This window comes from Lepidochelys olivacea (genome assembly GCF_965140295.1).
Source record: "Lepidochelys olivacea isolate rLepOli2 genome assembly, chromosome: 6".
Classification (NCBI taxonomy): domain Eukaryota; kingdom Metazoa; phylum Chordata; order Testudines; family Cheloniidae; genus Lepidochelys; species Lepidochelys olivacea.
Window position 1 is genome coordinate 10,363,725 of NC_140416.1, and position 14,624 is coordinate 10,378,348.

Sequence of the window (14,624 nt, forward strand, 5' to 3'; positions counted from 1 at the left end):
GAAAATGATAATTATCATTGTGGTAGTGGTTGTCTTGCTCGGAATAGTAGCTCTGATTATTGGACTTTCCGTAGGGCTCGGGTAAAGCTAGCCCCCTGAACTGTAAGTAGTGTGGGGAATGTGGGGGTTTCCTGGGGCGCTGGCTCGGTGGGGCGGCAGTTGAACAAAGGTGGTGGAGTGACTTGAACTTGCTTCCTTGCCCAGGAGAGTTCAGAAGCTCTCTGAGCTAGGTGTGTATTGGTGGGTGCCTTGGATATCGGGTGGGTTTTGCTCATCATACCTGGAGACCACAGGAGATCAACCCTGCATTGGGCCAGAAATAAAATGTATTCTCACTTGTCAGTTGGATCTATCCTGAGTGTTGTATTCACAACCTTGTTTGTACGTTGGGTTCTGTGTTCTAGGTTCTTGCTGCTGGCTTTGGGTTCTAGACTCTAGACACTGTGCTTTGTGTTCTGGGCTATGTGGGTTCTGTGCTGTGAGCTCTTGGTTATGGTTTTGGGTTCTAGACTGGCTTCTGTGCTTTTGGTTCTGGCTTCGGGTTCTAGACTATGTGGTGTACTTTGGGTTCTAGCCTCTGGGCTCTGTGCTGTAGATTCTTGGCTCTAGTTTTGGGTTCTGTGCTTTGCAGCTGAACTTTGCATTCAATCTCTTACATTTTTAACTCTTGCCTTGGCACTGAGGATGTGGCAGGCGAGAAGGTGTTTGCAGAAGAGGAGACGGTGTAGGGAGCATGACTTGGGAAGCGGGTGGCATGATTTCTCAAGATTCTAGAGTGGGGAGGATAGTTCTGTGGACGCGGCCCAAGTGAAGGCAGCTGCTAGAGTCTGCTGCAAAGCAGGTGCATGTGCTGTTCTTACAGGGCTCACTCACATCTCTCTGCAGACTCAGAGTGTGCAGCGTAGGCCGCTGTGCACAAAGGGATCTGAAGGGTTAATTCTGGTCTGCTCTCCATTCCTTGCCTTGTGGGGGACAAAGGGAGGGGTGATTCCACCCCTATGAGTCACCAAAACCAGACCCCCCCCTCAGATTGTGCAGATAATCAAAATAGGGGTGTGATGTTGCTTGGCCCTTTCTGGTGTGGGAGGTTTGAATGTCCCCCCCGGGCTTGACCAAGGTGCTTGGGCTAATTGTCGGGGGGAGGGAAATGTGGCATTTACCAAACACCACCCACCTGTGACACCAAAATCAGGGAACTGTGCCAGTCTGTGACCCTCCCTCCCCATTCTCCGATGAGCCATGACTCACACAGCTAACAAAACAGCCATTTAATTGACCCTCACGAGCAGGGCAGTTCACACTTCTGTGAGTTGTTGCAGGCTCCCTCCGCTCACTTACACTTGGGTCATGGCTTTGCAATTTCTTTTACAAGCAGAACAGCTAGAGACTCACTTTTTATTTTAAATGAAAGCTGAGACTCTGGGGAGCAAGGTAGTGGCTTTGGAGACATCATCATGCAGGATATGCGTGCATATGCTGGCTGTTTCTGAGCCCCACAGTGGGGTCCCTGGCCCATCTGCAGAGAGAGTTTCCCCATCTGTAGCTGTCTGGGCCCAGGATCTGTTAGTGTTTAGATGTCAGTGATTATGTTTAATATTACCCTGCTGGCCTGCCCTCACATACGTGAATTGATTTCTCCCTTGTTCCTTCAATTTCTCCAGACACTCCTGATCTTGGTGGTGAACTTTTTTCCCTCGTGATCCTCCTCGTGTTCCACACGCCGGCTTCCCGCTCCCCCTGCCTTCCTTGGACCTGCTAATCACAGTCTGCCTTCTGGGCTCTGCTGTGAATCATTTCCCTTTCGGGTGGAGCTTTTCCCAATAGCACTTCCTGGGAGAGCTGCCGGCCCATTCATCAGCTAGCTGACACATCCCTCCTGGAGGATCTGAGCTTGCTTCACCATGTCCAGGAGGTAACTGTCTCCTGCACCACTGATGCACTTGAGAGAAGCCGTCGTCAAGTCTTCCTCTTCTCCCCCCCTCTCCGAGTCCACAACCACCAACCCCAGTTCCTCCTCCTGATGTCACTTCCTGTTTTGGTCAAATTTTGTTTCCTGGCAGGATTCCCACCAATGGTAGCAGAGCCTTAAAGGAATGTCCAGGACTGTGTTTCCTACCTCACTGGCCTGTCTTGTTCTCATCTTTCTTACGGGGAATTTTTTTAATTGTTTAAAATCTTTACTGAGGGAGGCCAGGGAATGTAAGAACTACCCCTCTGAATTGCTCCAGCCAGGACAGGGAGTGAGAGATCAGGGTTCAGGAGCTTACCTGGGTTGGCCATGTGGCATATCGGATGCTAATTGAGGCTGGACTCTGAAGTGCTCCCAGGACCTGCCAACCCTAAGGAGAGTGAGCAGCTGGGCCTGATCTTGAGTCTCCTGTGTAGCAATGCACTAAACCTATAGCACCGGAATCCACAGCACTCCCAAGCCATGTTGACACCAGGATTAACAAGGGACATAAGTCAAACCAGCAGGCACAGACTTGGCAGCATCCTCAACTTTGCCAACCTCAGAATTAGGGACGGGATGTGGAAGCAAAGCAGAGCAGGACATGCAGGCACTGACCTCAGTGCACTGTGCGAGACGGATGACAGGGCTGGGACTGAAACGCGGGTCTGCGGCAGAGCGCCGGGATGCATGAGCACGCCGAGCTCTGTGCAGAGGAAGAGCCCAGTGGAACCTGGGCACTTCTCTTGTTAATCCCTTCCTGAGAGGCAGGTGCCTGTGTACGGAAGGAGGGACCTGCAAGCCCTGTCTCCTGTGATCCCTGTTTGCTAAGGACTGGGAGGAATCTAAACCTCTGTTTGCTTTGAAGTGTGAACCTTTAGGATTGGAGTTTCCACCTACTTGTTTGTTCTAAGCAGCAAAAATAATCCGGTTGGCTTCTGGCACCCAACTGAAAGCCCAGGCTCTGATACTCCCTGTGTTTGGTTTGCATGGCCGGGGGTTCTTGGAAACTTTTAGGTTGAGTGACCTAAAGTTATTCTGTTAAATGGTGATCAGTGACTCCTGGGCCGTGAATCTTAGCACTGACCTTGTCTGATCCTTGCTGGGGGGGTTCTCCTTTGGTTGTGGGACCAGCTGCCCACCCCTGCTGGGGATATAATTTTTTTTGTGTGTGTGTGGTGTGTGTGTCTCCGCATGTATGTTTAATGGTCTGTTTACTCAGGGCTTGCGTTTTCATGGATGTTTTAAATGTGCCTGGATCAGGAGTCCTTGTGTGTATTTATTATTCTTACTAGCCAGTCCCTGAATGTCTGCATCTGTCACAGAAATCAGGGTGGCCTGTTTTTACTGGTGTGATGTGGGTTTGGGTGTGATCCAGCTGAGTTGGGCATGGCCAAGAGCTGTAGCTATAGGACAGCCATTTGGTGGCCTCAGTGGGAAACAAGGATTAGGGTCTTGGGCCCTGTTCCCAATGGACAGATCTCTGGATTGCAGAAATGCCATTACATCAGTCGGGCTCCCTGCTTGGAAGCCTCAGTAGAGAAGCTAAGAACTGAATCAGTGGTGGTCTTCCCAGGGCAGAGCGGTGGGGGAAACCTACCCATGCTGTGCCTGCTCTGAGGATAAACAGAGGCCCAAGGGCTGTACTAAATCCACTTGACAAACGTCCTCTGCCCTTGTTAGTTGGGATGGGGGATTCTTGTCCGTGAAGGGAGCCAAACTCCTTGCCCAGCAGCATCTGGCTGGTACAGGCGCACACCTCCTCCCCCACCATCCTTCCTGCTGAGCTAGGGTCTGCACATCTCTCTCAGATCCACTCACCAGCTTGGTGCCCCATGACTCACTCTCCTGATGTAAGACTGCACTTGGCCAGGACCCCTTGGTGAACGGACGGAGCTGGGAGGAAGTTCCCATTTGTCTTCTCTTCTCTAGGTCTTGATGTCTGTGATTTTTCTAGGTGGTGGGTATGGAGCATGCTGCCCGGGCAAGGTTGCCATTGCAGCTCCGAGATGCCCCTGAAACTCCCCAGAGCTCTGTGGACAGGGGAAATGTCATTGCCTCACCAAGTGAGGGTATTGGCATGCACGCGTGTGTGTTTTTAAACTTTGATTTTTTTTTTTAATTTAAAAAAGTAAATAAATGAATTTATATCTGATCACAAACAGCTCTCGCCTGTGTTGTGTTGTTCCCTGCATGAGCTGTCATTGCCTGAATACAACATCCAGCTATGGCTACCCTAGCTGTTCTTGATTGGTTCAAGGCTGGGAGGCAGGGGTGCTGTCTCCTTGGCCTGCATCCCTCATGTAGAGAAAGACCGGACTTGGCTGAAATGAATGGTAGTAATAACTTGTAACTAGCTCTGATCCTCCGTAGGTCTCAAAGTGAGGTCGGTATCACAACCCACATTTTACAGATGGGGAAATTGAGGCACGGACAGGGGAAGTGACTTGCCCAAGGTCACCCAGTGGCTGAGCCTGGAATAGAGCCTAGAGCTCCTGAGTCCCAGTCCAGTGCTCTAGCCACTAGGCCACCCTCCTCCCAGTGTAAAGGAGGCTTTATTAGCAGGGCTGCCAGACACAAACTGATGCTGTGGTTCTCTCTGGCTCACCAGCTCCCAGCCTGAGTAATGCAGCCTGTGCTGCCCAATGCACTGCACAGGGGCCAAGTCCCGGCCTTGAAGAGACTGCTCCATGCAAACATTGGGATACAGCAGTTCAGAATGCTCCTGGCTGGAATCTGTCTCTCTGCTCGTCCTTAGCCCTGCCCCAATTATCCAACCCACAGCAAGAGTCAAGGCTGAGTAAAGCAACCGATGGGGAAAGGCAGTAGATACAGTGATAGCACCATGTAGAATTAAATAGCCCCACGACAGTAGCACTCCCTTGGGGATGAGACTGGGACTTTGAGCCTCCGGTGCTGGGCTGAGAACTGCTTTCACTTGACTCACTGACATTTAAAGAGACAGCTCCTCTTTCAGAATAGCAGCAGTGACCAGGTTTGGCTGCAAAGGAAGGAGCTTTGTTTATAATCACCATGCCACCTGGCTCTGCTGATGAACCTTGGGGAGGAGAAAGGGTGAGAGAACCCCACCCACCAGGCTGGCCTGTTGTTTCAAGTCTCCAGACGGGCCTCTCCTCTCCACTTCACCCATCTGGATCAGAAAACTTGGCTGGGGTTTCTCCTCCGCTGCTGTGCCGTATCCAGTGCCTCTGGTAAGATGAGATAATGGGTGTTGTCTTTTTCCTTGGGGGCATGACATTCTGCATGGCTGTATGCGTGGGGCAGGCTAGCTCTTATTTATCTAGCTATTCACGTGGCCCCCATAATGATAGCGTCTTGCTTTTTCTGCATGGCACGTGAGTTGAGGGGAAGGGAAATGAGCTCATTAAGCGATCACTTCCCATCAAGGCCACCAGCACCAAGGATAAAACATTTTTCTGTCTTCTGTGAAAGAAAAGCCCTACTCCCTCCCTCCACATCTCCGTCCTACTACCCATGGATCCCTTTCCTCTTTTCCAGCCCAAAGCGATGGACCCCCCTTCCTCTGCTCTTTGTGACACATGGAGGATGGGTGACCCTTCCCTCTCCTCTTCCCTCACTTCCATTTATAGTTCACTGTAAGCCCCCTGCACAAGCTGTTTGTTTACATTTCTCTCTCTTGCTGAGCAGAAGAAGATCATGATCATGATCTGTTGTATCATCCTGGCCATCATCCTGGCTTCCACCATTGGGGGCATCTTCGCCTGAGTGCCCATCTCCTGCCCCCCGCCCACCACAGGTGAGCCAGGTGTAGCAGTGTGATGGGTCAGCAAGGTGGGAGCTGGAGTTTGGTTCAGTCAGTATTTGTACTTGTGGGTTGTGTTCCCTGTGCTGTGATTGCTTTGTGCCCTTATTCTGGATGGGGGAAAGAGTGGTCTAGATTGGCAGCCTGCTAGGTGTCTAGCCGCTATATTCAGCAGCGCTGCATCTAATGCTTGAGGTATCTCTGACATGCCACAACTGATCAGAGGCACAGTAGGGTGCTGGGTCAGATCAGAGAGCAGCAGGGGAGTTCACCCTATGAGGAGAAAAAGAAAAGTTGAGTGTGCAGGAAGTGCAATTCAGGAATATCACTGCCAAGCCTAGGGATGATCAAGGGGACAATGTCAAAAAGAACGAGGGCTGGTAGTTACTGACTGAAAAGGGGACCATCAGGTAGATGGAACTGCAAGATTCATCTGTTCTTCCTCCTTTTGGTGTCTCTTGCTCTGATTTTTTCAGATGGATTTGCAGATGGCCTTTCACCGTTCTTCCACTCCGCACCCTGGTGCCACCCGTCAAATGTTCTTTCCCATCTGGATTTCTCACCAGTTCTACATCCTCCTCTTTATGGAGACATCACAGGCCTGGCCAGTGGACCCTACCTGTCAGATGTTCACCGTTCAGTGTTCCTGGTTGGAGGGGCTGAGGAAGCCGGAATAGAACAGGGAGGATGGGCTGCAGACAGAACCAAATAAGACACCCTGGGGATGATGCTAGCTGACACTAATGTAAACATTTTCAGACACCATGTTTATTAGCTGTTTAAAGTGCTTCTAAATATCAACCTTTTAGTTCAGCTCTGTTCTCAGTCCCAGTGACTCCTTCTGCCCACTTGTGGGTGGAGACTGACTAGCCAGCAGAGGACATCCATTCAATGGAATGTGTATGCTCAGCACAAACTTACTGAAGGGCAGGGAATGGCATAGTCTTGCCTATGTTGCTCTGGGAGGCTCAAATCTCCTCCTTGGAGGACGGGGATTAAAGATAGCATCTGACATTGTAACTGTCAGTACATCAGAAGCGTGATCAGGCACTGAACTGTCAGAACATCTTTCCCCAGATGAGCAATCTAACTCTTTTCACTCTCCGATCCTTGTGACCCCCCATTTCTCTGGCTCTGAGTGTGGGAATCAGACCACGCTTGACCTGAATCACTGGTACTTAGAAGGCGGTAAGGCCCTTTGTTCCCTCAGCTAGGGTCTCTTAGGCACAAAATAGACTATATTCCTTTGTTTATCTGTGGGATGGTCTCATTTCCCCTACAGAAAAATCTTTCACCTGAAAGTTTGTCACTTATTTTAAACCCCCAAACTGTGGCAACTTGAGTGTATTTATTTCTTTTCCCTCTCCTCCGATAAATCATTTCTGCAGTAGGGAGGAGCAACTTGGACACTGTCACTCTGTACCTCTCCTGATGCTTCTGTTCCTTTGGGTCCTTCCTTGTCTATCCATATGAGGAAAGTTCTAAGGTTGCTTTCCCCTATGTTACTTGTACATGAGGCAATCACTAGTGAAAGGCTCTTCAGAGAGAGGGAGACCTCCATGAAATCTAATAATCCCTCTGCAGTTACACAGAGGGCAAATGACATGTTCCCCTCCAGTGTCAGATGTGAGTGGAGCAGAGGACTCTGCCTCACTCAGTGCTTAAGGAGACACCACTCACTCTGAATTTATATCAGCTGTTATCTGTATAGGTACTGTTCTAAAGGCACAATCATCTATACAGAAGCCTCTTTCTGAATAAAGACTTCAATTCAGTGACCACTGCTAGTGTATTCAGTATGTAGTGGGGTGGGTGGGTCATCTGGGAGGAAGTGTTTTTGGGTGGGGCAAGTTTCCTTAGGAACTTCAATGATGCAGCATGAGAGGTCCATCTTCCTGACTTGATCAGATGTGCAGCAATACAGGCTCTAACTTAATACCCCACAGAGGATCTGACACTCCTTGGACGGCCCCTTAACCATCCCCTCTGGCCTCCAACATACACAGGACATAGAGGCACAGGCACAAGACCATGCCACTGTAGGAAAGCTTTATTAATCCAAAATGATCACTGGTTACCCTAACCTGCCCCTTGCACCTCCATGTTTACTGCACGCAACACAGCCACCTTTGGAGCTGAGGGGCAGATCTCCACAGCAATGCCTGCCCTGGAGAGCCTATCACTACAAGATGGGCTGCACCCAAGAGGGACCTCACACCTGCTGAGGAAGGAACCTTGATCCTCCTTCCAGGCACCTGTCCCTGATATTTTTCCCTCCTACCCCTACTTGGTCATTACACTCTGTCTTTCAGAAAGAACTTGCCCCAGTAGCGCCCCTTCTGTGACAGATCGTAGGGGCTCAGCACCTTGCGGCTCCCCAGCATGTTGGAGGTGATGACACGCTCAAAGGTCCATGGGTTCTGATTTTTGCATCTTCTCTCCTCTTCTGCCTGGCGCATCTCCTCCAGGGACTGGCAGCTGACTGCCTCGGCTGGGAATGGCAGCTTCTTGGCCACCTGTGTGAGGAAGTGCTCCACCTCCCCGAACTCGCAGTGCCCACCCACTTCCAAAATGAGGCGGCCACATTTCACTGCTGTCACATAGTGGTCGATGGCACCTTTGCCCCCGCCCATGCGCTGGCCTAGGCTCTTGCGGGTGATGGGCTTGTAAGGGGCTGGGATGCGCCACACAGCAAACATGATCTTGGGATCCAGGTGACGATTGATGGTTAGGCGCATCATTTCAAAGTGACCCCAGTGAAGGTAACCACCACCCAATGCCTGCAAAGAGAGAGAGAGAGAGAGCAAGCACAGGAAGAGTTATGACTCAGATACAGGTGAAGGGGCTTTTTCTGCCACCTATTTACAGTTGTTCTCACTCATACCACTTCCATGCTCTCTCTTGGCCTCAGTTAGCTTATGTCTTCACCCTGGATGGAGTAAGCCCTAATGGTCTCAGCTACCTCAGCTGAAAAGGTCAGCTCCTGGGGTTCTGTTTTCCTTGCTCTGGCTGAATCACCCCAAAGGTGACCCCAATTTGTATCTCCCCTCCTCTCCCACTCACCAAAATGCCATACTGTCCCTGGGTGAACTCAGTGGCCTCAGTGGATGGGCCACGGATGTCACGTAGGTTTTTGAATTCCCGCCTCACTTTAGGTACACTTGGAACTTTGTCCATGAACTTCAGTTTGGGCCTGTCAGGGATGGAGACGTCTGGAAGAATGAACAAAAAGAGGTGTCAGTATGCCCCACAGGCACCCCCACTCTCTCACTGGGGCAGATGGGCACAGATCTGTGGCTACAGGGTGCAAATATGGAACCATCAGTAGAGGAACATCAGCTAGTTTTCCTCACTGAGCTTCTGAAACTGTGTGGACACGGACCTGAGCCTATGCATCTTATAACTAGTATGTTAAATCAAGCAAAGGGAGACATGGGCTCAGAACGCTGATTTCTCTAAGGATAGGCAAGAAGGCAGCTTGGGTTAGTCCCCTGATTAAGAAACTACTTCTTGACACTAGTAATAATACTACCAATTCTCTCGGTCATTAATGCTTCCTTTTAGGGCAGATGACTGAGAATGATAGGGGCCTCCTGCTATTTATCCCCAAATATTCCCATCCCACCCCCTTGAAGCTGAAGGGATGAACAAGCCATCCTAAAATGGCAAAGGTCTGTCCTCTCATACCAAACCCAGAGGGTGGTTATGGATTACTCTTCCTCCACCTCAAAGCCCTCATCTACACAGTCCCACAAGACTCCATTCCTCTCCTCCATTTTATCTATCATCTACATGATAGCGGTGAGAGAGGCTGGTGAAACAATACAGACTTAACGGTATGACTACTCTACAGCAGCTGCACAGCTACAGAAGGGTTTTCTGTTGATGTAGGTAGTCCACCCCTCCAAGGGATGATGCACTCAAAGGTCCATGGGTTGTGGTGATTGTGTCTTCTCTCCTCTTCTGCAGTGGGGGTTAGGTTGACCTAACTGTGTGGAAATTTCTCAGCCCTAAGTGATGTAGCTAGGTCAACCTAAATTTTAAAGGTGTAGACAGGCCTAAGTATCAGCTTTACTGCTTCTTTACATCAAACATAAGCAGCAGAGCTTCCCTTCAATCTCAATATCAAGCCAAAATCAGCACTTGGATGAAGAGCAGCTGGCAAAAATTATTACTACTCAGTCTTGCCTGGAATCAAGAGAGAAATACAAATATGTGGGAGGCATTTAGACAGCAGGGTGAGGCAAGGCAAAGGGCTTGTTAGCTCAAAGCCCCTAGATTCTGTCTGCTTCCCACACTGGTCCAAAACCCAAATGCATTAGCCTTTAGAAAATAGTACATGACCCCTCTCCCTAGGTGTTAAAAAAAGAAATAGGACAACCTAGAGCAAATGGTGTGTTCTCCTGACAAGGGAGATATGCAACTAGGTATATTTTCCAAAGCTATTAAAAAAATAAGAATTGATACACTCCTACTCTGAAATCCTCCCTGATAGCAAGGATGACAAAACGCTTCCTCCGCCCCTCACAGTGAGATCAATAATATGCATCCTGGTTAACCCATGCTCCCTCAAGAGATGGTGACGATGTGCTTAGTCAATACCCCACCACACCGCAAAAATCATTAATATGCTTTCTATAATGCTCTCCCCTCACCTACCACTCCAGCCCCCACTCAACATCTTCCCGCAACACTTTTCCAAGGGAGGTGACAAATGCATCCAACATTACAAGACACCCGCTGCCCTTCTGTCTTGGCATTTCTCCATGCCCGGCACTCACTGGTATAATCCTGGGGAAGCACATAGCTCTTCAGGCCAGCACTGAGGACTCTGGCACAAAAAGGATCTGGAAAATAAGAGAGAGGAGATGTAGAGAGACCTTACACAGATCCTTGATCCTTTAATAAAAGCACCAGCAGGAGGCAGAGCTGAGACAGTCGCCGTTAACCAGCCACCACCAGAACACGACCTAGACCCCAGGCACAGAGCGAAGCTGCAACCTGCGGCCTTGACAGGGCGCCGTTCGCTGGGGAGCGCACAGCCCTCCTGAGAGCAGGCGAAGCCGCACGCTCCCCGATTTGCAGACGGGGAGAGGGAGGCATGGCAGCCTGGGATAGGACCCCCACTGGCCCCCTCACCCAGAACTGGACTAGAACCCAGGAGTCCGGCTCCCAGCCCCATGCGAACGGGGCCGTCCAACGGAACGGATCATAGAAATCCCTAAATGGCCCCCATTTAGGATTGAACTCACAACCCGGGGTTTAGCAGGCCAATGCTCAAACCACTGAGCTAGCCCTCCCGGCAACGGTGGCCGGCGAGGGACACTAGCCCAAGGAGAGCCCCGCATTGGGCGGACAACACCCCGGCAGCGCCCAACGGGGGACCATCCCCGGCTCATAGGGGCTGGAAAGGGCGTTCGCTTGGCGACCTTCTGACCTCCGGGAACCTTTGGCAGCGCGCGGAGAGGGCGCGCGAGTCGCCTCCACATGGTCGCGCGCCGCTCCGGAGGGTGGGACTGTCCTCGCGCCCGGATGCCCCCGAAACGAGGCTGCCTTAGGCGCTGTACTGAGAAGCTCCTCACGGCGGGGGAAAGCGGAAGGGGAGGGGGAAATGGCCACAGGGCGCCGCCATTTTTGGAGTGCTCTTTAATCCGTCCGGGAGGAACCACTTCCGGTAATCCTGTAGGCATGTTGCACTGGGGGAAGCAAGAGTCAGGGGGTTTGGTTCCGGAACTATGGGGTTCCAGCCTGCAAGGCCGGCGGAAGCGAAGCAGTCGGGAGCGGACCAGATCCCCAGGGAGCGCTGTTGCCACCCCTTCCCCCCATCAGCCTCGTCCTAGAAAGTATGGGCTGGCCCCCCATGAGTCTTTGCTGCCACAAAGGGGGATGGGGTGCAGCAGGCCTGGGAATCAGGACTCCTGGGTTCCATACCAGCTCAGGGAGGGGAAGGGGTCTAGTTAGGGTGACCATATGTCCCATTTTGTGGACAGTCCCGTTTTTAAGTCCTGTCCCAGCCATCCCGACTTTTTGGCAAAACGGTGCATTTGTCCCATTTGCTCTTCCCAAATGATCATCAGCTGGCAAGAGCAAACTGGACAAACACAGTTTTGCCAAAAACGTGGGATGCAATGCTGTGCGGGCTGTGGAGGAATGTGCGGGAAGCGGGATAGCGGCCACGCCAGACCTGCTCCAGAGAGCAGCTTGGGCCGGCCCCGTGTACGGGAGGGCATCCTCAGGCTGGCCTCATGCACTGTAGGGATGTGTGTGGGGGTGTCTCGGGTGGACCCATGGGGCAGGAGACAGGGGGGGCTCAGACTGGCTTCACACACGGCTGGCCCTGTGGGGTGTCCTGTTTTCCCTTTGGGAAAATATGGTCACCCTAGTGGTTAGAGCAGGGGGGCTGGGAGCCAGGACTCCTGGGTTCTATGCGCCCTTCCCCTCATGCTGGGGGAGCCTTTCAACCACATTATACCCCCAGCCCTGCTAGACAATGAGGCTCTCCCATATTATCCCCCTAGCCTATAATCCACAGTGGGGACTAGTATGCAGTGTGAACCATGCAGGAATGGCCTGATTGGGGGCAGGAAATCTTTTAGCATGTGGGTCCTCAGCCCCCTTCCCTTTCATTATGGCAAGGTGGGAGGGGAGCCCTGCAACTCCTTACTGCTGTAATGTGGGGTCACATGCAACATCACCAACCCCAAGCATTATGATACCTTGAGTCGGCTCTCCCCAAATCTCCATGAAATAATGAGATTTATATAGCGATAGGTAGACAGATATATAGAGAGTTCATTTTCTTTGCCTTCTGGGTTCTGAGCCTCTAGGGAGCTCTCAGGTCATGTTTCTCAGCTTTTCATTGAAAAAACTGTCTGCTGTCTGCCTAATGGGAGATCACCTCTAGCCGAGTGTCCTCAGCCACCCAACATCCAGCTGCCAACCTTGTCATGAGTCGCACCAACATTTGTTCCATTGGATGGTGCTATTCCAATGCAGGGAGCTGGAAATGGGGGTGAGGGGGGTGATGGGAGTCACGATTCTCTCCCCAACTCTGGGAGGGGAGTGCAGTCTAATGGGTTAGAAACACCAATTATTGCAAGACTTGCAATTTAATTCCAAGAATTGGCGATGTCCTGCATGGTATATGGGTGTATCAACCCTGCAATGGCCCATCTAGGGTTAACCACACTCTGTGGGATGAAGAAGCCAGGCCCCCTTGCCCTTGCTGACAAGGGATAAAAGGCAGCAGCTCAGCTCAGCTTAGGATGACTGAGGAGGAGAGCGAATGTGTGTTGCAGGCTTCAGGAGCCCTAGGCTGCAGAGGCTAACCATGCTGAGGCCCCTACACACACCCAGGCAAACACTGAGGATGATGGAGAAGAGTTAGTTGACACCAGGAGACTAACTACACTGAAAGTGAAGGTAGGAAGTGACCCAGGAGAATGGACTGGATGCAGAGAGCGACTGAGCCTGAACACAGGAGGAATTGGTTTCTCAGGGCCCTGGGTCGGGACTCAATGGAGTAAGGTGGATCTGGGTCTCCCACACCACACCCACCACTGGAGCAGTCACCACCCCAAGGAACACACTCTACTGCTCAAGGGCAACCATGTAAACTCTGGCCGCTGGGCTGCACTGCCCTGAAGACAGGGACTGTCATAACCATATAGCTAAGGGTAGCCTAGAATTCCTCCTTACCTGTAAGGGGTTAAGAAGCTCAAATAACCTGGTTGGCACCTGATCAAAAGGACCAATGGGGAAAGAAGATACTTTCAAAGGGGGTGGGGTGGGGGAGGCTTTGTTTTATGTGTTCTCTTGGGAAGCAGAGAAGCATTAGGTCAGAAAACTCCTTCTCCTATAAACCATCCTAAAAGTCTCTCATATTACAAAAATTGTAAGTAAAAGCCAGGCACGGTGTATTAGATTATCTTCTGTTCTGTTTGTGAATTTTTCTTTTGCTGGAGGGAGGTTTATTCCTGTTTTTTGTAACTTTGAAACTAAGCCTAGAGGAAGTCATGCTGTGTTTTTGAATATTTTGTTACCCTGTAAAGTGATTTTACAGAGGTGATTTTTATCTTTTTTTTTTTTTTTAATAAAATCCTTCTTTTAAGAACCTGTCTAATTTCTCTGTTGTCCTAAGAGCCAGGAGTTTGGGTCTGTGATCACTTTGTAACCAATTGATTGGGATATTATTTTCAAGCCTCCCCAGGAAAGAGGGTGTAAGGGCTTGGGGGGATATTTTGGGGGAATAGGAACTCCAAGTGGTCCTTTCCCTGATTCTTTGTTAAATCACTTGGTGGTGGCAGCGTACCCTCCAAGGGCAAAGAATTTGTGCCTTGCGGAAGTTTTAACCTAAGCTGGTAGAAATAAGCTTAGGGGGTCTTTCATCTGGGTCCCCACATCTGTACCCTAGAGTTCAGAGTGGGGAGGGAACCCTGACAGGGACAGTTGTATTGACCCCAGAGGCAGGGCCCTGTTACCCTAGGGACAAGAGACAGCCTGGGAAACTCTTGCCACTTGACCTGTCATCTCCGTTTTTTGTCTTTCTTGGCCCAGCACCTGTGGTGGGGTATATCAACCCCATGACAGTACGGAAAAGGTTGAGACCCACTGCTTGATGGCATGCTGTTGTTTTTCAAAAGAGATCGTCCCATCTTGGAGCCACTTTAGAATGTTATCATTCCCCTGGAATGCCAGACACTTTATTGATACCCTCTTGTTATCCTGAAGTGTATGGCCCAATCTGAGGGCTTGTTAAAAGGGAAGAGCTTTATCAATCCCCTAGTGTTGGTTAGGAAGCAATGTCCTGTTCTAGGGACCTCTTTAAATGGGGAGAAAATTTAATGGTATCCCTGTGAGAGAATGGCCTATTCTGGAGCCTCTTTAGACAGA

At 50.7% G+C, this 14,624-nt stretch overlaps 2 protein-coding genes across 12 annotated transcripts in view; one reads left to right on the forward strand and one right to left on the reverse strand.

Annotated features, from left to right (window-relative positions):
* The window catches only part of STX3 (syntaxin 3), a 37,194-nt gene extending 29,681 nt beyond the window's left edge, over positions 1–7,513 (forward strand). For 3 of the 11 annotated variants that reach the window (XM_084631899.1, XM_084631905.1, XM_084631904.1), the window contains 3 exons: positions 5,065–5,160; positions 5,618–5,726; positions 6,209–7,513. In XM_084631899.1, coding sequence (XP_084488025.1) covers positions 5,065–5,160; positions 5,618–5,695 — 174 coding nt within the window. In that variant the 3' untranslated portion in view covers positions 5,696–5,726; positions 6,209–7,513. Of the gene's footprint in view, position 1; positions 103–1,661; positions 5,727–6,208 lie in introns of those variants that run through there. The other 8 variants (XM_084631903.1, XM_084631901.1, XM_084631900.1 and 5 more) reach the window with 5 other exon arrangements.
* Positions 7,514–7,764: 251 nt separating this feature from the next.
* On the reverse strand, positions 7,765–11,437 carry MRPL16 (mitochondrial ribosomal protein L16). Its single transcript, XM_084631909.1, has 4 exons — positions 11,170–11,437; positions 10,514–10,579; positions 8,796–8,944; positions 7,765–8,512 (listed from the first exon to the last, which is right to left on the reverse strand). The coding sequence occupies exons 1-4, from the start codon at positions 11,420–11,422 to the stop codon at positions 8,027–8,029; spliced, it is 954 nt and encodes a 317-aa protein (XP_084488035.1). The 5' UTR covers positions 11,423–11,437; the 3' UTR covers positions 7,765–8,026.
* Positions 11,438–14,624: the final 3,187 nt, after the last annotated feature.